The 22,942-nt window shown below is 34.7% G+C and overlaps 1 protein-coding gene across 1 annotated transcript in view; it reads right to left on the bottom strand.

Annotated features, from left to right (window-relative positions):
* The window catches only part of GPR158 (G protein-coupled receptor 158), a 483,854-nt gene that overhangs the window by 32,102 nt on the left and 428,810 nt on the right, over positions 1 to 22,942 (bottom strand). Inside the window, exon 11 of the mRNA XM_027770684.1 lies at positions 4,064 to 4,302. Within this exon, the coding sequence (XP_027626485.1) occupies positions 4,064 to 4,302 (239 nt within the window). The remainder of the gene's footprint in view (positions 1 to 4,063; positions 4,303 to 22,942) is intronic.

Here is a 22,942-nt window from a genome sequence, read left to right as displayed (position 1 = left end):
ATATTTATAAAAATTTTTAATGTTTATATCCAGACTAAAATCAAAATCATAATTTCTTCCATGTTTTATCTTCTGATAGCTATACTGCTCATAATAAAGTGTTTTATATATTATCATTATAACTATTCCCTTTACATACCTACATTCCTCTTTTTTCATTTCCTTTTGTCATAATAGTTTTTATTTTTATTTATTTTTATTTTTTTCTTGACTTGCTTATTTTATTTTCTTTTTAACTAACTAATTAATTAATTAATATTCATTTCCTGAGCATCATCACAGCATACAAAATGTGATTTCCCATCCAGAATATACTGCATAGTGGCTTAATTATACATGTTATCATCAGTAATCTTCCATTTCGATTCACACCACACATACACACACACACACACACACACACACACACACACACCCCTTTTCTCACCCTCTGCCATTTCCCACCATCCTCCAACACTATCTCTGGTATCTACAGTTGCATTCCATTCCTCTTATTCCTTTTTTAACCCTCATTTTATTGATTCATAAAATTTCTTAAATAATCTACTTTCAATAGCAAATTCAGCTGGTATATACGTATCTGTGAATACATTTCTGACTTTGGGTGTGAAATTCTGAGTAGAATGAATATACTCTAAGGTAGCACCTAGCTGATGCTATATAGCTGACTATGGTCATTAAATAGATATTTTTTAATATATTTTTTTATTTCAAGAAAAGCAGTTTTAGCTTTAATAAATCAAAGAAATTCTAAGGAAATTTGCTTAAGACTTAAAGCCAGGAAACAGGTTCGAATTCTCTTCAAACAGTATGTACATGAACCTATCAGCAGCTCAAGACAGGACAAAAATCCTTAAAACCAGAAAACAAAGCCTAGAAGAAAATTAGGAATGTCTTAGTCAAAAGTCATAAAATTCTATTTCACTAATTCAGTCTCATGTACTTAATCTATCTTCTGTTGTGGTTTGATCTTCCCAATTAAATTCTGGGATATAATATTCAACCTCAGACTTGTCCCTACAATTAAGTTGGTCATTTTCTTAATTTTTGAACTCTTATTTCTGTGTGTCTGTATTTAATTTTCCTGGTAGTTCTCCCTTGAGAACTTCTTCGAGATCTGGTCTGGTGTTGGTAAATTCTTTCAGGTTTTATTTATCTGGGAATGTTCTTGTCTTTTCTTCCTATATGAAGGAAAATCTTGCCAGGTACAGTATTCTTGGTTGAAATTGCTTTTCCCTAATCACATTGAATATATTTTCCCACTCTTTCTTCCCATTCTTTCCTCACTCACATTGTTTCCAATGAAAGGTCTGCTGTTATCCTGATGGGGTATTCTTTGTAGGTAACTTGACATTTCTCTCTTGCCAATCTTAGTATCTTGTCTTTGTCTGTGGTTTTGGTCAGTCTAGCTATAATGTGTCTTGGAGAAGATCTTCTTGGGTTCATTCTATTGGGGTTCCTTTTCTTGGGACTGGATTTTTGAACGCCTATCTAGGTTTGGAAAGTTTTCTTGCAGGATTTCATGGAATAGATTATCAATGCCCTTGCGAGTCTCTTCATCTTCTGGGATATCAGCTATCTGGATGTTTGGACATTTGATGGTATCTATTATTTCTTATATATTATTCTCATTTTGGGGGGCAATTTTCTCTGTCTTCATGGTGGATTTTTCTAGGCCAGCAATTCTATCTTCTACATCTGAGATTTGATTTTCTGTATGATCTAGTCTGCTTTTAATACTTTCAGGGGAGGGTTTTTAATTCCTGTATTATACATTTTGTCTCTAACAGGTCCACTGATTCTTTTTTATTGTGTGTATATCTGCTTTTAGATCTTGCAATAATTTCCTCACCTCCTAGAACTCATCAGCTTCTTTCTCCTGCCTTTTCTGCAGTTCATTGTCCCTCTTCTCTTTCATGTTTGTTAGCTTTGTCACATAAATATTCTAAATTCTTTATCAGACATTTCCATGAGTTCCATTGTACTGAGGATGAAGAGGAGTTATTCTTTTCCCTCGGAGGAAAGGTATTTTTTTGCTTTCCCATATTTCTTGTGACCCTGTGGTGATTTCTAGTCATCTGATAGATGGTGTGTTTCTTCCTAATTCTTGAAGTTCAATCTGAGCGTTCAGAAGACTGTCGGAGGAGATAATTGGCAATCTCTCTTCCATTCTGTTGTCACTCTTTGTGTTTCAGATTCAGTGGGAACAGAGAAATATTCTGACCCTAATCGTATTCAGATGTTTGGATCCTGTTCACGTGGACCTGCCTAGGCACTTAGTGTGTAGAGGCTGAGCAGCCAATGAATAAAGATAAAGAAAAAGAGGAAAAGAATTAGAGAAGAGGAAAGAAGAAGAAAAAATAAAAAGAGGGAAAAATATGATAAAAATCTTTAGATTTTAATTTTAAAAAGCAGAAAATGAAAACCAATATTTCACAGTTCAAGTTTGGTATCCATCTCAGGATGGGCCTGGGGGGGTGTGCCTTTCCTAAATTGAATGGGGAAAGGCAACAATTAGCATAATAAAGGAGGAGCTTAAGAGCCCAGAGAATACTTTACCTTAAAAAAAAAAACTTAAAGAAGTTCAAAGTTGGGACCAGCAGTTAGCATAATGGCTATGTCGCTGGACTCCCAGGTAGTTGACCATGGCTCACATCCCAGACCCGGTGGCTTAAGACTCATGCTAGGCGTGTGTGCATGCATGCCCAAGATCCCGAGAATGGAAGAGAAGGGATTGTGGTGTGGCCATCCCCCCCCCCGGGGGGGGGGGATTTCTTGCTTTCTATCTCTCTGTCTCTCTCTGTCTGTCTGGCGAGCGCACGTGCCCTATAGCAAAAACCTCTAAAAAATCAAAATAAAAAAATAAAAATAAAAATGTTCACAGTCACAGGGAGACACAGAGAGACAGAAAGAGATAGAAATGGAAAGGAGACAGAGGCAGTCCTACCCAATAGAAATAAATCTGAAGGGAGCAGTCTCAGCAGAAAATCTTCATTTTTAGTCAAAGAAACCAATATTTCAGAGCTCAAGTTCGGTATCCATCCCTACATTCCTTCTTTATTACAGTTACTAGTCCTACAAGATTTCTAAAATATCTTACCTGAAAAAATATTTCCCCATTTGAATTATAAACTAAGTAAATATTTTATTAGTTTTTACCAAAATTAGAAGTGAATGAATATTCCACCACTAATTGCCAAATACAGAGGAAACAGAAAATAGGAATTAAATTTATGTTTGTAGTTTATAAATCTGGCAGATAAAATTATGATTCGTCTGTGGCTTACTGAGGAAAATAAGAACAAAATAATAAAGATTTGTTTTCATTATTTTATGGAATCTTTAGAGACTCATCCTGAAATAGCCTAGTACTAGCATAAGAAAAACACCTATAGATTTCCCTTCTCTTTTCAAAAAACTGGGGTAGCAGAAAAGTAACCCAGATTTTTAGCCCAAGCAATTATATGATTCTTCAAAATTCTCCTGTTTTCAGCCACATAACTCTTAGTACCACCAAACAGCATGAGTTGGTGTTAGTGTTATATTGGACCTCCAGAGAATTATAAATTATTATTTTAAAGGTAAATATACAAAAATTTGCAGAGATGATCTCTTCACAGAAAGTTCCCTGCATATCAAATCTGATGCATCATAGAACTAAACTATATAAAAATATCAACATGCTTGCTTTTTCTCCAACCTAATGAAGTTAAGAGAAAACTACTGTTAATCAAAGAAGAACCAGTTGACATGAAAAGCAGTCTCTTTGTACACAGAAGCTGCCCTTATTCACTGCATTTCTCCAGACTGGTTTACATCATTACATTTTTCTCAATAAACCTACATATCTTTGAAAAGAATGGAAACTTCCAGAAAAAGTTTGCATTCCACATATCATTACTGTCATTTTCATAATATTGTTTTAACTGAAACTAGGCATTACAAGGTAAACTCCTCAGGCTTTGAGAAAAGAGTTGGCAAAGCTTTTAAAGAAGCCAGTATTAATGCTAAAAAAGTGCAAAAGAAATGACAAGACAATCACATAAAACAAGTGACCACATACCAACAGCTGTCATGTAATCCCAACGGTCAATGAGGCACATATTGAAGATGAGGTGATCAGATGTTTGACCCTGGCCAATAAGTGAAATCTGCCTCTCCAAATTCTGGCACACAGATGAAGTCCAGCCAATGAGAAACCAAAACACTACCAAGAGTATTACTGCCAGCATCCTCATGACCCGTCCACCAGTCATATATGGAATTCGTTGGGCTGTTCGTGACAGAAACACCTTCAAAACCCTGAAAAAGTAGAAATATCAAAATGTGAAGGCAAAGCTAACTCAGAAAGTAAAGCTCTAAAAATCTTATTTTTCTAAGAAATTAAAACCTACTTACCCACTACACAGAGTTTTAACATGAGAAAAACCAGAAACTGTACTGTTCATAATTTTATTTAATCTCATTTTAGTTTATCTTCCAATAGCAAAACAAATATCCTGCATTAAAGGTCATTGACTCAACAGATTCATATATGAGGAAATTCTTTTGAGCATGACTTACTATTCAAGGAAAACTTCAAGGACTTTAGAAAGACTCAGGAAAACATTGCTCAGACAAACAGGGTTTCTGGGAGAACAAAAAATAGTCCTGAAAGTAGGTAGTTGGATTTTATAGTATTATACAGAGTCAAAAACCTTCCTGAGCTAGTTATTTATTTCTACAGTGGAATGTTATTAATATTAAAGGTATTTTCTGGAATTCATTTCATATGCCCTTTCTTAGTTTTATCACATCACCGAAAATAATGATGAAATAATTATAAAAACAATGAGAGGGATATTTAAACACTAGGTTAATTGAATAAGGTCACTGTATTAAAGAAGATTGAAATGACCAATTAGAAATGTGATCTTTAAATATTTGAGGATTGCAGGGCCAGGAGGTGGTATAGTGGTTAAGGTCCTAGATGTGCATGTAGACGATTTCTTTTTGAGTCCTAGACCAGCACCTTGAAATTCTCACTGTCCATGTGTGTGTGCATGCCAGAATACTGAGAAAAGAATGGAGAAGAAAGGAATGCACCATGCCCCCCCGGGGGGTGATTTATCACTTTCCCTTTCTCCATTTCTCTCTTGTGAATGCATGCACCCTGTGGCAAAAACCCTAAAAAATTAAAAATATAGAAGATTCACATTAAATTTTTTTAAATGGTATTTTATCCTACATATAAGACTCAGAGAAATAGTTAGGGTTGAGAACTACTGGATTAGATGCTATCTGGGGACTGTTACATCTCTAAATATTATGTGAAGATAAATCCAACCAAATCCTCCACATCCATCCATTCTTTACTTTTATATTTTTGTGTTTTTTTTAGCTGATTTTAACTTCTCATTTGCTTTCTGATATTTTATCAGACAATTGTGATTTGACTTAAACCATTCATAATGATACTATAAGAATATCCATATCAGTTTCCATAAGGTAAAAATAAATATATTTTCCAACTTTCTATTCCTTACTTCATCACCTTTTCAACAATTTTAAAGTTAGATGAATTCTTCATAAAAGTCACTATAAATCCAGGAATAAAGCAAATACACATGAAATAGTGAAGACGCATTATGCTCTTTTTTCTCTATACATAGATCTTTAGTAGTTCTTCTTGAATTATTATAATACAAACAGTAGAATTACTTTGAAGCAGATTCTTACTTATCCTTTATTTAATCGTGGGGTTAAGCCCAATGTCTTTCAGAAGACACAAAGGATGAAGTTATTTTATTGTTATTAAGATGTTAATTCTCAATTTTTCTGAACAATGTCAGAAGATGTTAATATAAAATAAAAGGTGCAAGAGAAGATCTCTTAACTACTTTAAACTTAACCAGCTAATCACATTACCAGGTATTCTCCATTCCCTATGTAAAATACAGTGAGTGCTGAATGCTAAAACAGGTAGCTAAAATGAACGTTCTCTTCAGTATGTCTCAAGCTCTTCTCCAATCAGTTACACTGCTACTTGTTATGAATGAGTTGTATCTGTCCCTAAATCATGACTGTTGTCATATAATTTAATTAAATATTAAGTGAAAAAATACACACACACACATATAGTTTATATATGAAAATATATAAAATAGTGAAATAAAAGGAAACTCATTTCTATAAAATATATCTTGAGTGCTTTGGAAAGTTTGGGGAAAAGAAACATACGAATAAGATATGGAAGAAGGAAAGTGAGAAAATTTTAATATATAAAGGTCATCAATTAACATAAAAATCTAGAAAGACTCTATGCTCAGATTACCTTAAAACTTCTCTAGATTCTCACTTCTTTTTATAGAACCAACACAATGTGCACAATATTCTAGTCTATTATAACCAGCCACTCCCCATCAGCTTGTATTACCTTCTGAGCACCGCCTCCTGTCAGACCAGGCATTAGGTTCTCATAGGAGTGTGATCTCTATTGTGAACTGCACATGTGAGGGATCTAGGTTGCATGTTCCTTATGAGAATCCAATGCCTGATGATCTGAAGTGGAGCTGAGGCAGTGATGCTACTGCTGCATTTTAAAGAAAATACTGAGTCCTACTTAAATTACATGTTCATTGCAACAGGTGATTCACATTATCCAAGCCTGCTTTGTATAATATGTGGTGATTGGCAATCCAATGAAGCTATGAAACCTTCAAAACTGCTTTGCCACATGGAGACCAAGTACCCTGTGGTGAAAGATAAGCCTGTGGAATTTTTCGAAAGACAAAAATGTGAACACCAAGGACAGAAGCAGTTACGGAAGGCCATCACTTACTTCATCAAATGTGTCTGCACTAAGAGCATAATTCCGGGAGGCTAACTGCATTGCTAGAGCTATGAAGACTTTCACTACTGGTGAAGAATTGATCCTGACTGCTGCTAAGGAGATTTATAACAAATATTTAGTAGAGGTTACAGTTCAAAAGGAGCATGTGTTCCTCTTTTGGCTAGCACCATACCTAGATAAACTGATGAAATAGCAGAGAATATTGAAGCACAAATTTTAGAGAAGACTGAATCACCATGATATGCAATCCAGTTGACGATTCTACAGATGTTGACAATGGTATGCAATCCAGTTGACCATTCTATGGATGTTGACAATAAGGCAACAATGTTTGTTTTTTGCAATCTATTTTTCAGGAGAATGTGCATGAGGATGTTATGTGCACTTTTGTTGCCAACCAACACCACAGCTGCAGAACTAGTCAAGTGTTTGAATGGTCACATATCTGGGAAACTGAATGGCCATTAGTGTCAGTATATGCACAGATTGAGTGGCTGCCATGATTGAATGGTTTTCTGATTTTTCTACTCAGGTCAAAAAGGCTGCTTTTGAATGTGAGTCTATGTACTGTGTTATCCATTGAGAAATACTGGCTAGCTGAAAAATGTCACTTGATCTTAACAATGTTTTTCAGGAGGTGATTAAAACTACCAACCACATTAAAGTACATGCCTTTAACTCACATATGTTTGTGCAGCTCTGTGAGGAGATGGATGCAGAGCACATACCTCATGTATCCAGAAGTGAGATGGTCTTGAAAAGGTAGATCTCTAGCTACAGTTTTTGAATTATGAGCACTGCCTTGGAAATTTCTTTTGGAAAAACAGTCACCACGGACAGCTCATTTCAGTGACAGGATGGGTTGCAAAACTTGTTTGGGTGACAGATTCAAGGTGGTCAATAAACTCAATCTTTTACTTCAAGGGAGAATGACAACTGTGTTCAAGTCAGCAGATAAAGCAACTATATTCAAAGCCAAACTGGAATTATGGGGACAGTGAGTGAACACTGGGATTTCTGACATATTTCAAATGTTTTCAGAGATTTTGAAAGAGACTGAGCCAGGATATTTTTTCTCCCAGCTGGTGCATGATCACCTATCTCAGCTTTCAAAAAAGGTTGAGCATTGGGAACCAGCAGTTAGCATAGTGGCTATGTCGCTGGACTCCCACATAGTCGACCACGGTTCACGTCCCGGACCCAGTGGCTTAAAACTCACACTGAGCATATGTGCATGCGTGCCCAAGATCCCAAGAGGAGAATGGAGGAGAAAGGATTGCAGCATGACCATCCCCCCTGGCGGGTGATTTCTCGCTTTCTGTCTCTATGTCTCTGTCTGTCTGGTGAGCGCACGCGCCCTATAGTGAAAATCTCTCCCCACCTCCCCCCCAAAAAAAGGTTGAGCATTGTTTCCCAATCACAAAAGACTTGGGAAGAAACAGATACATGATCCATTTGTGAATAAGCCAGGTGAATCAACTTCATCCAGGATAGATCAATTGCTTGAGATCACAAATGATGGTAGCCTTAAAGTAAGTCTGAGAGAACTTAAAATCTTTATATTTTCTACATTAAAATCAAGGCAGTATTCCCTGAGATTGTCACAAAAGCACTGACAAGCCTGCTTCCATTTCCAACACCCTATACTTGTGAAGTAAGGTTTTCTGTAGTGACAGCAACCAAAACAAAATAATGAAGTATACTGAACATAAGCAACACACTTAAGGCATCACTGTCTCCTATCACTCCCAGTTGTGACTGTCTAGTTGGAAAACAAATTCTAAATGTCAAACTCACAGAAAAAGAAAAGACCTTATTTCAAAAAGACTAGTGATTGATTATTTGTGTGTATCTATATCCCTCTTTAATATCTTTCTGCTTGAAACAACTTTATCAATGAATTGACCAATTCCTGTACTAATAACAATTATATTGGAGAAAAAGTTTCCATTGTAATCAGCAGATGAAACGATTCAAAGAACTCTAAGAAATGAGAAAAATTTCTTGGAAAATTAAAAATTTTGCTAGTTCCAATCTTATTTTCTATAGGAGAAACTTGTAGTACACATAACTATTTCTTATTGTACTTAAAGTCTAAATTTTGAATGATTAAACTGTCATAAAATAGAATCTGACTCTCTCTTTTTTGCCTTTACATTTTATTGATATATTTGCCATAGGGCATGTATGCTTGCTGGAGAGCGACAGAGAGAGGGAAAGTGATCAATCATACCCCCCCTCCCAGGGGGGATGGCCACACTGTAATTCCTTCTGTTCTTGGGATTCTGGGGATGCTTACACATGTGCCCAGAGTGATTTTTCAAGCTGCCAGGTCTAGGACTCAAACCACAGTCAGCCTTGTAGAAGCCCAGTGTCTTAACTACCATGTCACCTGCTGCTCCCTGGCTTCTGTATTTTGGTTAGTAATGAAAAAGAGACAATTGTTCCAAATTCTAGCTTTACTCTTAATTTGAATATCTGAAATATAATGATAAAAATGAGACTTTACATGGTCACAACCATGTATTAGGAACCATGCTAGGTACATGAGAGGAACAAAATAAAGTATTCTTTTAGAAGCTTATGTTGTAACTAGAAGTAAGTGTGCAAATAGCTACCATATGATGAAACAAACTGTATTATGTGTTATATATAGCACGTTAAGTTTACTAACCTAATAGTATACGTGGTATTTGATCTGGACTTTTATGGATGGCAGTAGGTAAAAATGGGCAAGATATAAGGGGGTATTTTAGTTGAAGGAAATCACATAACAGAGCACAAAGCAGGAGATGCAAGTTGTCTTTGGAGACAGTGGGTGAACTGCTTGGTAAAGGGAAAGTTTGGTCCTCAACACCCAGGGACTTGTAGGGTGTCTTTAAATTACTGTGAAGAGTTTTCATCAGATGGAGAACCATAGTTTCAGAGAAAAATAGTTGTGATTTATAGTTTCTTTCCATGGCCAAGATATGAGAAATCATTTATTTTCAGACACTTGAAAGATCTCACAAAACTTCATTAAAACTCTAAACCTCAAAGAATTAACAGTAAATCCATAAAGTAACTGTCTCCTTTAAAATAATTTTAAATAAAATTAGTTTTATATTTTAAAATAAAGATAATAAAGTAAATATATACGATTCAACATTGGTAATCTTCTCTTTTTTTTTGGAGAGTTTTTTGCTATAGGGCACATGTGCTTGTGAGAAAGACAGAGAGAGACAGAGAGACAGAAAACGAGAAATCACCCCCAAGTGGAGAAAGGCCACACTGCAATCCCTTCTCTATTCTCCACTTGGGATCTTGGGCACGCATGCACACGCACCCAGCATGAGTTTAAGCCACCGGGTCTGGGACTCGAACTGCGGTTGACTACATGGGAGTCCACCAACATAGCCATTACGCTAACTGCTGGTCCTGGTAAGCTTTTAATCAAGAAATTCCACTTCTATATTACCAGAAATTTTTGTGTTTTCCATATGAACCTTTGGGTTCTTATTGTATAGCATTAGAATTATGTCATAAATCCCATAATCTAATTTCCAGAGAAGAAAAAAACAACAGAAAAAGCCCTCAATATTGACTTCACTGGTTTCTAAATAATAGAAAACATAATAATAGCTCTGAACTTCAATCTAAGTATTTCAGAATATTGGTTTTTGTAAAATAGAATAGTGTATTTTTTGAGCATTGCCTTAAACCAAAATGAGAAAACTGCTCTCTTTAAAATATGGACTCTTGGAAATCAAGTAAATCAAGTTCTAAAAAAAGAATACTGAGACAAGTGTTTATATGAAATACTGCTATAGGAAGAAAAAAACAATTATTAAACTTCTTATATAGGTAATTTTTCTACTATCTTTTCATAGATATATCTTCAGATAATCATTTGTTCAAGTTTTACTATTTCTGAATGAAACAATGAAGTTGAAAAAAAACTGTAAAAATGTTTTAGGATTTGATATGAAAATGCATATTTATTTATTTTTAGAGAGATTTTAGCTATAGGGTATGTGTATGCGCCAGAGAGACACAGAGAGAAAAAAAAAAATCACCCCCCATGGGGGATGGCCATGTCACAATCCTTTCTCCTTCATTCTCCTCTTAGGATTTGGGGCACACACTCACACATGGCCAGCATGAGTTTTAAACCACCAAGTCCAGGACTTGAACTGCAGTCGACTACATTGGAGTCCAGTGATATAACCATTATGTCTTCTGCTGGTCCTGAAAAGGTATATTTAAATTATACTTTCGGTTCTCATTATTAAAAATAAATAAATTCATGAACACTATGTGGAAATGTTAAAGAAAAAAGACAACCCGAGAATTGTCTATCACACTCTTTAACTGCCTAAACTTTATTATTTTCCACACATTTCTGGTTTAAGTTATGTTAAACAAAATGATAGGTGACCCCTGTTTTGGAGTAAACTACTATACTAGGCCTCAACACACCAAACCAAAATGTAATGCCACTTAATCAGAATCTTTAAGGAAACACACAGATCTCAAATTGGACCATTTTCCTGAAGCAGGAAAAATCAATCTACTCAATTAGCATAATAAAGAAGTAACTCTTTTAATCCTTACAAAAAATAACCTAAAGTAACCTGATGCTAAACAATTCCTTTTTTTCCCTATTGTTCTATTTCCTTGTTACCACCTTACAAAACCCAGTGTTCTGCTGTTGCCCAGTGGGAGCTCTCCAATGTTTTGTTGAATGGAGATTGCCTCATTCATGGATCACAAATAAAAGGCAATTAGATTATAACTATATTTGTTGTAATTTTAAATTTTGACAGTTCATACAATTTTATTATAAGAATTTGTACTTAGGTTACTAGTTGCCTTTTTCCAATATCTAGTTCATCTCAATTTACTGGATAGCTCTCCAGTTTTTGGCATGGTTGAAGCACTTGGCTTCCATTATGTCACATTCTCTTGATTTTCTTCCTACTTGTCTCCTTTTTAATCTCTAATACAGATTCTTCCTGCTCAGTCTTCTCCCTAAATGGCAGTATTTCTCAAGGATCTACAAAACAAAGCCATCTTCTATTCTCATTGGACTTTCACACCCAAGTAATTCCATCTGCTCTCTTGTTTCAGTTATCATCTCCATGCCAGCAAGTTCCAAGTCTAAATCTTCAGTTCAGATCACTTTCTTGAGTTCAAGAACTATATACTCAATAGATCCCAACCTAAAAATCACCCCCTCTCCCTCTCTTCCCTCATCCAACACATTTTGTTCTTGTGCTACCCAACTGCACAAAGCAGAAACCTAGCAATAAACTTTGATTTTTCTCCCTCATCCACATTCCAATAAATTTAATCATCAAGAAATTTCTACCTCTTAAATATCTTCCAAATCCTTCTACTTGTCTTCATTCTCACTCCCTGTCCATGGCTCTTGGCCACCAACTTGTTTCTACAGTAGTTTCATAACTGGTTTCATTTGTCTTGCAACCTTTGATCCATGATCTTTCTACATAGTACTTCTGATAATGTTGCTCCCTGTTTACAATCCTTCAGCAGGTTTCCATCCAAATCCTAGCTTTTTCATATGGTAAAGTCCTCTAACATTGCTTCTGCTGTGGTGGCCAGAAATTTCACTACTCTCTCCATCCTTAAGCCTTCAGGTCACTCTGGGTTATATAGGTGCCTTTGCCCTCAAATCTCCTCACTGTCCTTCTCCCCAGCAATACAAATGGAGCTAAATCCTACTTTTTCCTTCATCTCTCAGTTTAGATGCCACTTGCCATCTATGTCAGTGGTTCTTAAACAAGCAACACCAGTATCACCTAGAATCTTGTTAGCAACGAAAACTAGGGGGCCATTCAGTCCTACCCAGTCAGAAACTCTAGAGAAAGAGCCCAACAAGCTATTATTATAAACCCTACTATTAAGAATAAGAAGGAATTACAGAAAAGGAAAAAAAAAAAAAGAAGGGAGGATTGAAATACTATTATATGTCAAAACTTAGTTAAACCCGTAAGGAACTTTGGGTATTACCTAGTAAGATCCTATTAATGAACAGAGGAGAATTATGAGCCCCTGTGAGGGAAACTATCCTAAGTAACACAATCAGTGAATAATCACCATAAAATTCCTATCTTCTTATTCTCACTTAAGTAACATTTGTTTTCTGGTACAATATTTTACAAAAATAGAATTATCTGTTAGCTGGTTCTTGTCTATAAGACAAATTATCCATTTATAAACTGCTAATTTATTTGGTTCATTGTCCCTATACACGTTTCATAAAACATGAATAATTTCACTACTTATCCACCAAAGCATCATCATAAATTTGATATTCATGCTTGCTTAATTTTAGCAGATTCATGTAACTTTGACAGGGGCTTTCTTTTTTTAAATTATCATCTTATTTTTCTTAGGGTCTCAAACTAGATCTTGTTCATAAATATACAATATGTTAGAAAAAATTTTAACGAGAAAAATTTTGAAATACATGTATAGCTTTTTCATAGTACATATTTCCCACAAACTTGTTGAAGGCCCCTTGAACAATGGTTCTTATTTTTGCAGAACAGGAGGACATTGTCTGCACCTTCCTGAACACTGCTTTCTCTCACTACTGTATAGCCAAAGGTTCTCTCCAGGCATCTTGTTGTCCTTTGCCTCCCATGTCTGCATATGTAAGATTCTCCAGGCTTAATATCTCTGGACTCCACACTAGTTATCTACAATGTGACAATTTTAAACTTAGGTACACCCTTCCTCATTCACAAGAATTTACTGTGCAATCTTAAATCTGTAAGAAAAGATGAAGGAAATGAAATAATATAGTATATTACTCCCTCAAAAAGATGTTAATAATACTAGTTGACTTCAAATTAGACCGTCTTTATTTTAACTCAGCATAAATATAAACTTATTTTCTAAACCACTCCTTTGAAGCTGTTGCAGTTGTAACACTATAGTAAATAAGGAACATTTGACAAAAATTTGGTGCCTGTGCTCCATAGAAACTTAGTTTTGAAAACTTTGGCGTTAAAGCATAGAGATAAAGATTTAAAGATCAATACTACTGTTCCCTCCCCACTGCTCTCATGCCTTCACTAATATACTACAGAAAAAATTTTCAAACAATAAGTGGATGATCATTATGAATATCAAGAAGAAATCAGATTATTCAAAAGTTTAGGGATTACATGCTTGTTTCTTTTCTTATATCCAGAGTAAACATGGATTCTTGCAACATTTTCTGCCAAGTACCTATTAGAATATATTCTATACTTATATTTCAATTACTCAGTACTGATTAATCAGAAAAATAATTTTAAATTCATTTTCATTCCAGAATTAGACCTTTTTAATATTTAGTGTTTTACTATTTGATATAACACTTTGGTATTCAAGAACATGATTTCATATACACTATAAACAGATTTCTTGCAGATGGTTACCTAATAGCATCATTATTTAAGTGAGCAATTTTATTAAAATTTTGAAAGGGAAAGACCACTAATCCACTAATTGCATGGTTTTGTAGATGGGAAATATCCAAAATGATGCCATTTTAATGTTAACATTTAGATCTTGATTTGTTCTTGTCTTAACTCAAGATTTAATTTTGTGGTCTGAAAAAAGCTCTTTTTCCCTAAAATAGGTTAATTACACATAAGTACTTCCCAGGGATATCATAAGGGAAAGCTTTTTGAATCTATTTTCTCTTTAATCAAGACTGTGCAGATTGGAATGTGGTAGAAATGACTAACAGCAAAAATTGTTTCTGAGGGCAGTTGCAATTTGATTTTATAAGACCTACTGCTCTACTTTTTCAGTCTTCTTAGCACACATGTATAGATAAAGAATAGTACCAGACCATAAGGGATCACAAAGAGATGATAAAATTCTTTGCAAATATAAACTTAGTATTTAAAAGATGTAATCATTTATAAAAACAAGGAAAGAAAACTACCAATCTGTCAAAGAATAGTTGCAAATCTATGTTGTATCCATTTTAGATGTTAGTTCCATATAAAAGAAATGTTAAAAATATAATATTTGGGGACCAGCAGTTAGCGTAATGGCTATCTCGCTGAACTCCCATGTTTGAGTCCTGGACCCGGTGGCTTAAACTCACGCTGGGCATGTGTGTGTACGTGCCCAAGATCCCCAGAGGAGAACGGAGGAGAAGGGATTGCGGTGTGGCCATCCCCCGTGGGGAGTGATTTCTCGCTTTCTATCTCTCTGTGTCTTTCTAGTGAGCTCATGTGCCCTATAGCGTAAACCTCTCAAAAAAAAAAAAAAAAAAAAGAAAAGTATCTGAAAAAACCTTTAAGGTTACCCTTGTAGTCCCCTCAACATTAACCCACAGTAAAATATATAAAATACATTAGCTAGCATGTAGGGGATCCTGTGAGTACCTAACAACTATTGAGTCTGATTTATTAATAATATTTTAAACTGTTTAGATGGCATTATTAACATTCAAGTAGAAGAACTTTAAGTTGCTACAGATGGAAGTCAAAGTAGAAGAAAGAAAATAATAAATATTAGGGTGAAAATAAAAGGAATGAATAGAAAAACATAGAGATAATCAACAGAACCAAAGTTTGTTCTTTCAAAAGACCAGTAAAATTGACAAAGATTTAGTTAGACTGACAGACATTTAGTTAGTACATAGCTGAATTTTATTCTCTGGTATTTTTTTCTATACATACATAAAATATTTATAAGCTAAAGCTTATAATATATAACTTACATTTTTCATGTAATATGTATTTTGAGCACTGTCATTCTGTATTTGTAAGCAGCATAATCTTTAAAAGCACACAATCATTTAATTCAATCATCATTTTTTAAAGATTTATTATTATTATTTTTAATTTGCTATAGGGCATGTGCACTCATCAGAGAGAGACAGAAAGAGAGGGAAAGTGAGAAAGCAAAGTGCCAGGTCTAGGACTTGAACTGTGGTCAGCCATGCTGGAGTCCAATACCTTAATCACCACACAAGCTGGTGTGGCTTCTCCAGTCATTACTTCTTTACTATATTCCACACTCCAGTAAATATTCTTGCAGATAAATTTTTGTACACACTGTTAATTTTTTCTTTATGTTTGAAAAAGTAAAATAATTCAGTTTTATTTTTTAAGAGAGATTTTTGGTATAGGGTCCATGCTCTTGCCAGAGAAACACAGAGAGATAGTGAGACAGATAGCTAGAAATCACCCCCTAGAGGGATGGGCATGCTGCAATCTCTTCTCCTCTATTCTCCTCTCAGAATTTTGGGCATGCACGCACACACGCTTGGTGTGAGTTTTAAGCTGTCGGGTCTGGGACTCAAATCACAATCAACTATGTGGGAATCTAGCATTTTAACCATTATGCCATCTGCTAGTCCCAGTAATTCAGTTTTTAAAAAGTTCTTGATACATATTACTAAATCTTTCAGAGGGATTATACCAATTTATGCTCTCTCCAGCATGATATGAGAGTATCTTACATCACTGGAAACTTACTATTATTGATAATCATAATTAAAACAAACCCTTTTTCTATTAAAATTTATAAAAAATTACAGGTTAATATTTTTGCTCTACTTTAATTATTAGTTTTATTGAATGTTTTCTTTTAAATATGCTATTCTTTGTCTTGCATTTCCCTTGAATTCTCTGTTCACAGCTTTAGCCATTTTCTTCTGTTAACTCTACACTTCTACTTTCTCATATGCTAGCAATTGAGTACCTGGCTGAATCAAGATGTAGTATAAGTGTCAATACATAAAGTTTTGGAAGACTTATCAAACCAGGAAGAGAAAAGGTTTTATCAGTAATTATTACATGTTATAATGGCAATATTTTGAATAGGTGGGTTAAATAACATATCTGGCCTGGATGAGGTTGGTTTGGAACAGGGTATAAAGATTTTGTTGAGAAAGTCTCTTTCTCTCTCTCTCATGAAGAAATAAACTGTAAAAACATGAAAGATAAGTGGAATACTATTGATTTTCACAAAGCCTATACAACTTGCTTACATTTGTTTAATCATTCTTTTTCTGAGATATAATTTACATGCCATAAAATTCGCCCTTTTATAATTAGAATTCAGTGATTTTAGTATATTCACAAAGCTGTGCAATTATAACCACCCTCTGCTTCCAGAACATTTTTGTCACCCCCCCCAAAAGAAACTTTATATCCATTAAGTCACTCCTCATTCTTTTTTCCCTCCAGTTGCTGCTAATCCTGAATCTACTTTCTATCTCTGTAAATTTGGATATTTTATATAAATGAAGTAATGGAATACATGGCTTTCTGTGTCTGATTTATTTTTTACTGAACATGATGTCTTTAAGGATTATTTATACTGTGATAATGAATTGGTACATCATTCCACTTTATGGCTGAAAACATTTTCCTGTATTTTGTACCATTTTATTTACCTATTAATCAGTTAGTGGACATTTGGGCTGTTTCCATGTCTTGGTTACCATGAGTACTTTTATAATATTGCTATGAGCATTAAGTGAGTAATGTTGCTAAAAAATAGATGTATAATTTTTTTGTGTGGACCCATATTTTCCACTCTCATGGATATACCTAGGAGTAAAACTGTTCAATATGGTAGCTTTATATTTAACATTTTAAGAAACTGCCAAACTGTTTCTGAAAATGGCTGCATCATATACAATCCCACCAGTAATGTGAAGTTTTTAATTTCTCCAAATCTCTATCAACCAAGATTCCTGTATTGTCTTTTTCATTATAACTATCCTCATAGATTTTTAGTAGAATCTCATTGTGTTTTGATTTTCATATCTCAAATGACTAGTAAAAAATCAAGTATCTTTTCATGTATATGTAGGCCATTTACATATCTTTGGAAAATTGTTTATCAAATTAAATTTCTATTTTAAAAATTGTCTTTGTGGGGGCAGCAGGTGATGTGGAAGTTAAGGCAGCTGGATCCCATATGGCCAAATGTGCAGTTCAAGTCCCAGACCTGGTGTCTTAAAAAACATTCAGGGCATGTATGCAAGCATGCCCCAAATCTTAAGAGTAGAAAGAAGAAGGGACTGTGACATGGCATCTCCCTGCAGGGATAATTTCTCACTTTCTCTCTCTTTCTCGCATTTTGTCTCTCTCTGGCAAGCACACCCATCTTACAGCAAACTTAAAAAAAAAATGAAAGATTGTCATTTAGCTATTAGATTATAATAAATTATTTATCTCAGATATCAGGCCCTTATCAAATAAATTATAAGCAAATATTTTCTCCATTTTCTCCTATTCTGGAGGGTTTTTTTCACTTTTTTTCTTTTTTTTTTTTTTTTTTTTTTGATGGGTTTTCTCTAGAGCGTGTGTGTGGTGGCAAAGACAGAGAGAGAGACAGAGACAGAAAGCGAGAAATAACTCTCCAAGGGGGATGGCTACACTGCAATCCCTTCTCCTCCATTCTTCTCTCGGGATCTTGGGCATGCACGCACACGCACGCAGCGTGAGTTTAAGCCACCGGGTCTGGGACTCAAACCACGGTCAAGTACATGGGAGTTCAGCGACATAGCCATTACACTAACTGCTGGTCCCTTCTTTTCACTTTCTTGATAGTGTCTTTTGATGTGAAAAAAATTTCATTTTTGATGATGTAATTTATTCCATTCTTTCCTTTGTTGCTTGTGTGTCTGGTATCTTCGCAAGGTTAAGAGTATTTATACACTATGTTTCCTTCTTATTATGTATTTTATACTTATAGCTCTTATATTTAGGTTTTTGATCCATTTTGAATTAATTTTTATAAATGGTTTAAGGTAAAGGCCTGACTTTATGCTTTCATCTTGGGATATCTAGCTGTCTCAACATGTAGCTATCTAGTTGTCACATCATTGAAGAGACTACTCTTTCCTCATTGAATTGTGTCAGCACCTATATCAAAAATTAATAGACCAAAAATATATAGGTTTAACGCTTAACTCTCAATCCTATTCTATTGCTCTATATGTCTCTTCTTAGGCTAGCACCACACTCTCTTGATTGTACTAGATTTTGTAAATTTTAAAGTCGGAAAGTGTGAATCTTCCAACTTTGTTCTTTTTCCAGGTTGTTTTGACTATTCTAGGCCCTTTTCATTACCATATGAATTTTAGGATCAGTTTGTCAATTTCTGTGAAAACAGGGCAGCTGGGATTTAAATAGGAGTTAGACTGAATGAATTTGGGACAAATTGCAAACTTAACAATATGAAGTCTTTCAAGCCATCAACAGGATTTTTTCAATTTATTTAGGTCTGCTTTAATTTCCATCAACAATGTCTTACAGTTTCCTGTGTATCTCTCTTCTATTTCTGTTGTTCTGTTTATTCCTATGTATTTTATTTTTATGCTATTATAAATTGAAATTGCTCCTTAATTTGAATATCAGTTTATTTATTGCCAGAGTGTAAAAATATGATAGTTTTTTTTGTATATTGATCTTGTCTCCTGTGACATTAATAAATGTGCTTATAGTTCTAATAGAATCTTTTGCTGCATACCTTAGAAATTTTTCCACAGGTCATGTCATGTGCCAATAGAGACAATTTTACATCTTTCCATTTGTATTCCTTTCATTTCTTTCTGTGGCCTAATTGCTCAGGTAAAACTTTCAAGAATAGACATTGAGTAGAAGTAAATAGATGTTGGCAAGAGACAATATCCTGGTTTTATTTCTTATCTTAGGGGGAGAAGTCAGTCTTTAAAGCAATAAGCATGACATCCACTATGTTTTACTTATTTATTTTTTTGTGTGTGTGAATCATTTTTATGTTGAGGAAATTCCCTTACATTCCTAGTTTGTTTTTTGTCATGAGGAGTGTGTGTCGAATACTTTTGTCAAATACTTTTTCTGAATCCATTGAGATGATTATGTGCTTCTTGTCCTTTATTATATTAACATGCTCTATTCCACTGGTTGATTTTTGTGGGTTAGATCACACTTGCATTTCAGAGCTAAATTCCACTTGGTCATGACACATAATCCTTTTTAGAGGTTGCTGGATTCTGTTAGCATTTTACTGAGGTTTATGTATATAGATTTATAAGGGATGTTGGTTTGTAGTTTTGTTTTCTTGTGATATATTTGTCTGGTCTTGTTATGAGGATAATACTAGCTACTTATTGACAGAATGATTTGGGAAGTGTTGCTGTATCTACTTTGCAGAATTATCTGTGAAGAACTGGTTTTAAATTTTGGTATAATTCATTCAGGAAGCTGTCTAGTCCTGAGTCTTTATTAAAATGATTTTTATTGTTATTGACATGTATTTATTTCCTCTTGAGTCACTGAGTCACTTTTGATATTTGTACATTTCTAGAAATATCTAGAATAGTTGTACTTCTAGTATTAAATTCCTTGGTATATTAGAAGGAACAAAAGAAATACTATCTACTAGAACAAGTTTATCAGGTTATGTTCAAATGTAAATAGTGTAGGGGTATGTGGTAGGTGGTATGGTGGTTAAGGCACTGGACTCCCACATGGCTTACTGTGGTCTGAGTCCTGGGCATGAGAGCATGCATGCCCCAAATCCCAGGAGAATGAAGGAAAAAGGATTACTGTATGACTATCTTCCCTGTGGGGGATGGGTGGGTAGTCTCACTTTCCCTCTGACTGTCTTTCTCTGTCTCACTCCAGAGGGCAAACATGTCCCATGGCAAAATAATAATAATAATAATAATAATAATAATAAATATTTTTAAACAAGGTAAATAGTCTAAATACCTCAATTAAAAGGAAGAGATGGTCAAATTAGATTTTTTAACAAAGCAAGACTCAATTATATGCTTCCTATAAGAAATGCACTTTAGGCGCCAGCAGATGGCATAGGGGTTAAGGTGTTGGACTCTGACATGGCTGACTGTGGATCAAGTCTCAGACCTGGCTGCTTGAAAATTATGTTGGGCACATGTGTGCATGCCCAGAATGCTGAGAGGTGAATGGAGGAGAAGGGACTGCGGCATTGCAATCCCCCCTGCAGGGCGATTTCTCACTTTCTCTCGTTCTGTCTCTCTCTATATCTCTACTGAGCGCAGGTGCCCTATAGCAAAAAATCTCTCTAAAAAAAGAAATGCACTTTAAATATAGACAAAAAGAGGTTAAAAGTAAATTGGGGGAAAAGATATACCTTGCTAACACTAATCAAAATAAAACCATAGTGGCTGTATTAATATCAGGCAAAGTAGATTTCAGTACAAAGAATATTATAAAGATTAAATGGGGGTGATTTAATAATACAAAGAGCAACCACAAAGGGGACATAACTCTACCTGCTTATGCATCTAAGAACATAAATTCAGATTCAGAATCAAAAGCTGAAAGAACTGTGAAGAGAAACAAGTAAATGATAAATTTCGAATCTGTCCCTCAATAATTAAAGGGATGAGTAGAGAAGGGTTTTTGTCCTGTCTTGAGCTGTTGATAGGTTCATGTACCTACTATTTGAACAGAATACTTTTCCTAGCTTTAAGTTTTAAGGAAAGTTCCTTACCATTTCAAAACTGCTTTTCTTGAAATTACCAGCTGAATTTGCTACTGAAAGTAGTTAGATTATTTAAGAAATTGTGTGATCAATAAAATGGGGGGGAGAGAAATGGAAGACAACTGTAGACGCCAGAGATAGTGTGAGAAGAGGGTACGAAAGGGCAGAGGGTCACACATAGGGGTAAATATATATATAAATATATCTATGTATATATGAAACTAGAAATGGAAAATTATTGACAGTAACATGCATGATTAAGCCACTATGCAGTATATTCTTGATGGGAAACCACATTTTGTACACTGTGATGATGCTTAGGGGATGAATGTAAATTAATTAATTTTAAAAAAAGTTTCAGGAGAAAAAAACCCATGAAAACTGTTTTTCTTTAAATTAAAAAAATGCATTAAAAAAATCTATTTGATGACTGCAGTAAGCTATATAGCCACAGCTAGGTGCTGCTTCATGGTATGTTCATTCTACTCACTGAGGTTTACGCCTAAAGTAAGACTTGTGTTTCATGGATATGTATGTATCAGCTGTGCTTGCTATTGAAAATATTTAGATTAATTAAGATCTTTAGCAAATCAATAAAATGTGTGTGTGTGGAGGAGACATAGAAAGTAACCATGAATACCAGAGACAGTGTGGGAGGGGGGTGGGACATGGCAGAGGGTGAGAGATAGGGAATCAAGGATAGAGAAAAAAGCAAAATACACAGGAAACAATAAAAGGAAAATTATTTGTTGACAATAACACATATGTTGATGTGCTTGATTGAGACAATATACAGTGTACTCTGGATGGAAAATCTCATTTTATATTCTGTAATGATGTATAGTGAATGTAAAAGTAAATTTAAATTTAAAAATTTACATAAAAAATAAAATAAAATATTTGAACAGCAATATCAAACCACCACAAAGCAGAAGAAAACAAATTCTTCTCAAGTGCCTCTGAAACATTCACCAGGATAGATCATCAAAGGGGTCAAAAAATAAATCTCAGTAAATTTAAGAGGATTCACATCATAGGGACCAGCAGGTGGTGTGGTGGTTAAGTCACTGGACACTCCCACATGGCCAAGTGTGGTTCGAATACCGGACCCGGCGGCTTGCTTTCTCACTTTCTCTCTCTCTCTCTCTCTCTCTCTCTCTCTCTGTATCTCTGTCTGGTCAAATTAAAATAAATGAATGAATAAATAAAATTAAATAAATAATTATTTTTTTAAAAAAAGAGGATTCACATCATATAAAATATATGCTCTGATTTAGAGCATTAGAATTAAATTAGAAATCAGTAACAGAACGATCTATGGAAAATTCTCCAAATATATGGCAAATAAACATGTTTCTAAATAACATATGGGTCAAAGAATAAATCAAGTTGGAAATCATATTAAACTAAATAAAATGAAAACATGACTCAGAAGGATTGCAGGTGTATCCATCCCCAAAGCAGCCATAACTCTGGGCCCAGACTACAGCAGCAGGTAACAACAGATGGCTATAGAAGACTGACTCACCTTGGATTTCAAAGAAGCCTGGCTCCCCTTCATTTTGCAGCAGGAAGGAATTAATCTAATTTCCCACTTATTCTCTTATTTACTTTGCATAAGAAAGA

The sequence above is a fragment of the Tupaia chinensis genome, unplaced genomic scaffold (genome assembly GCF_000334495.1).
Source record: "Tupaia chinensis unplaced genomic scaffold, TupChi_1.0 Scaffold000001_1, whole genome shotgun sequence".
Lineage (NCBI taxonomy): Eukaryota > Metazoa > Chordata > Mammalia > Scandentia > Tupaiidae > Tupaia > Tupaia belangeri.
Note: the sequence above shows the minus strand (reverse complement) of the source record. Positions and strands in the feature narration are given on the sequence as shown.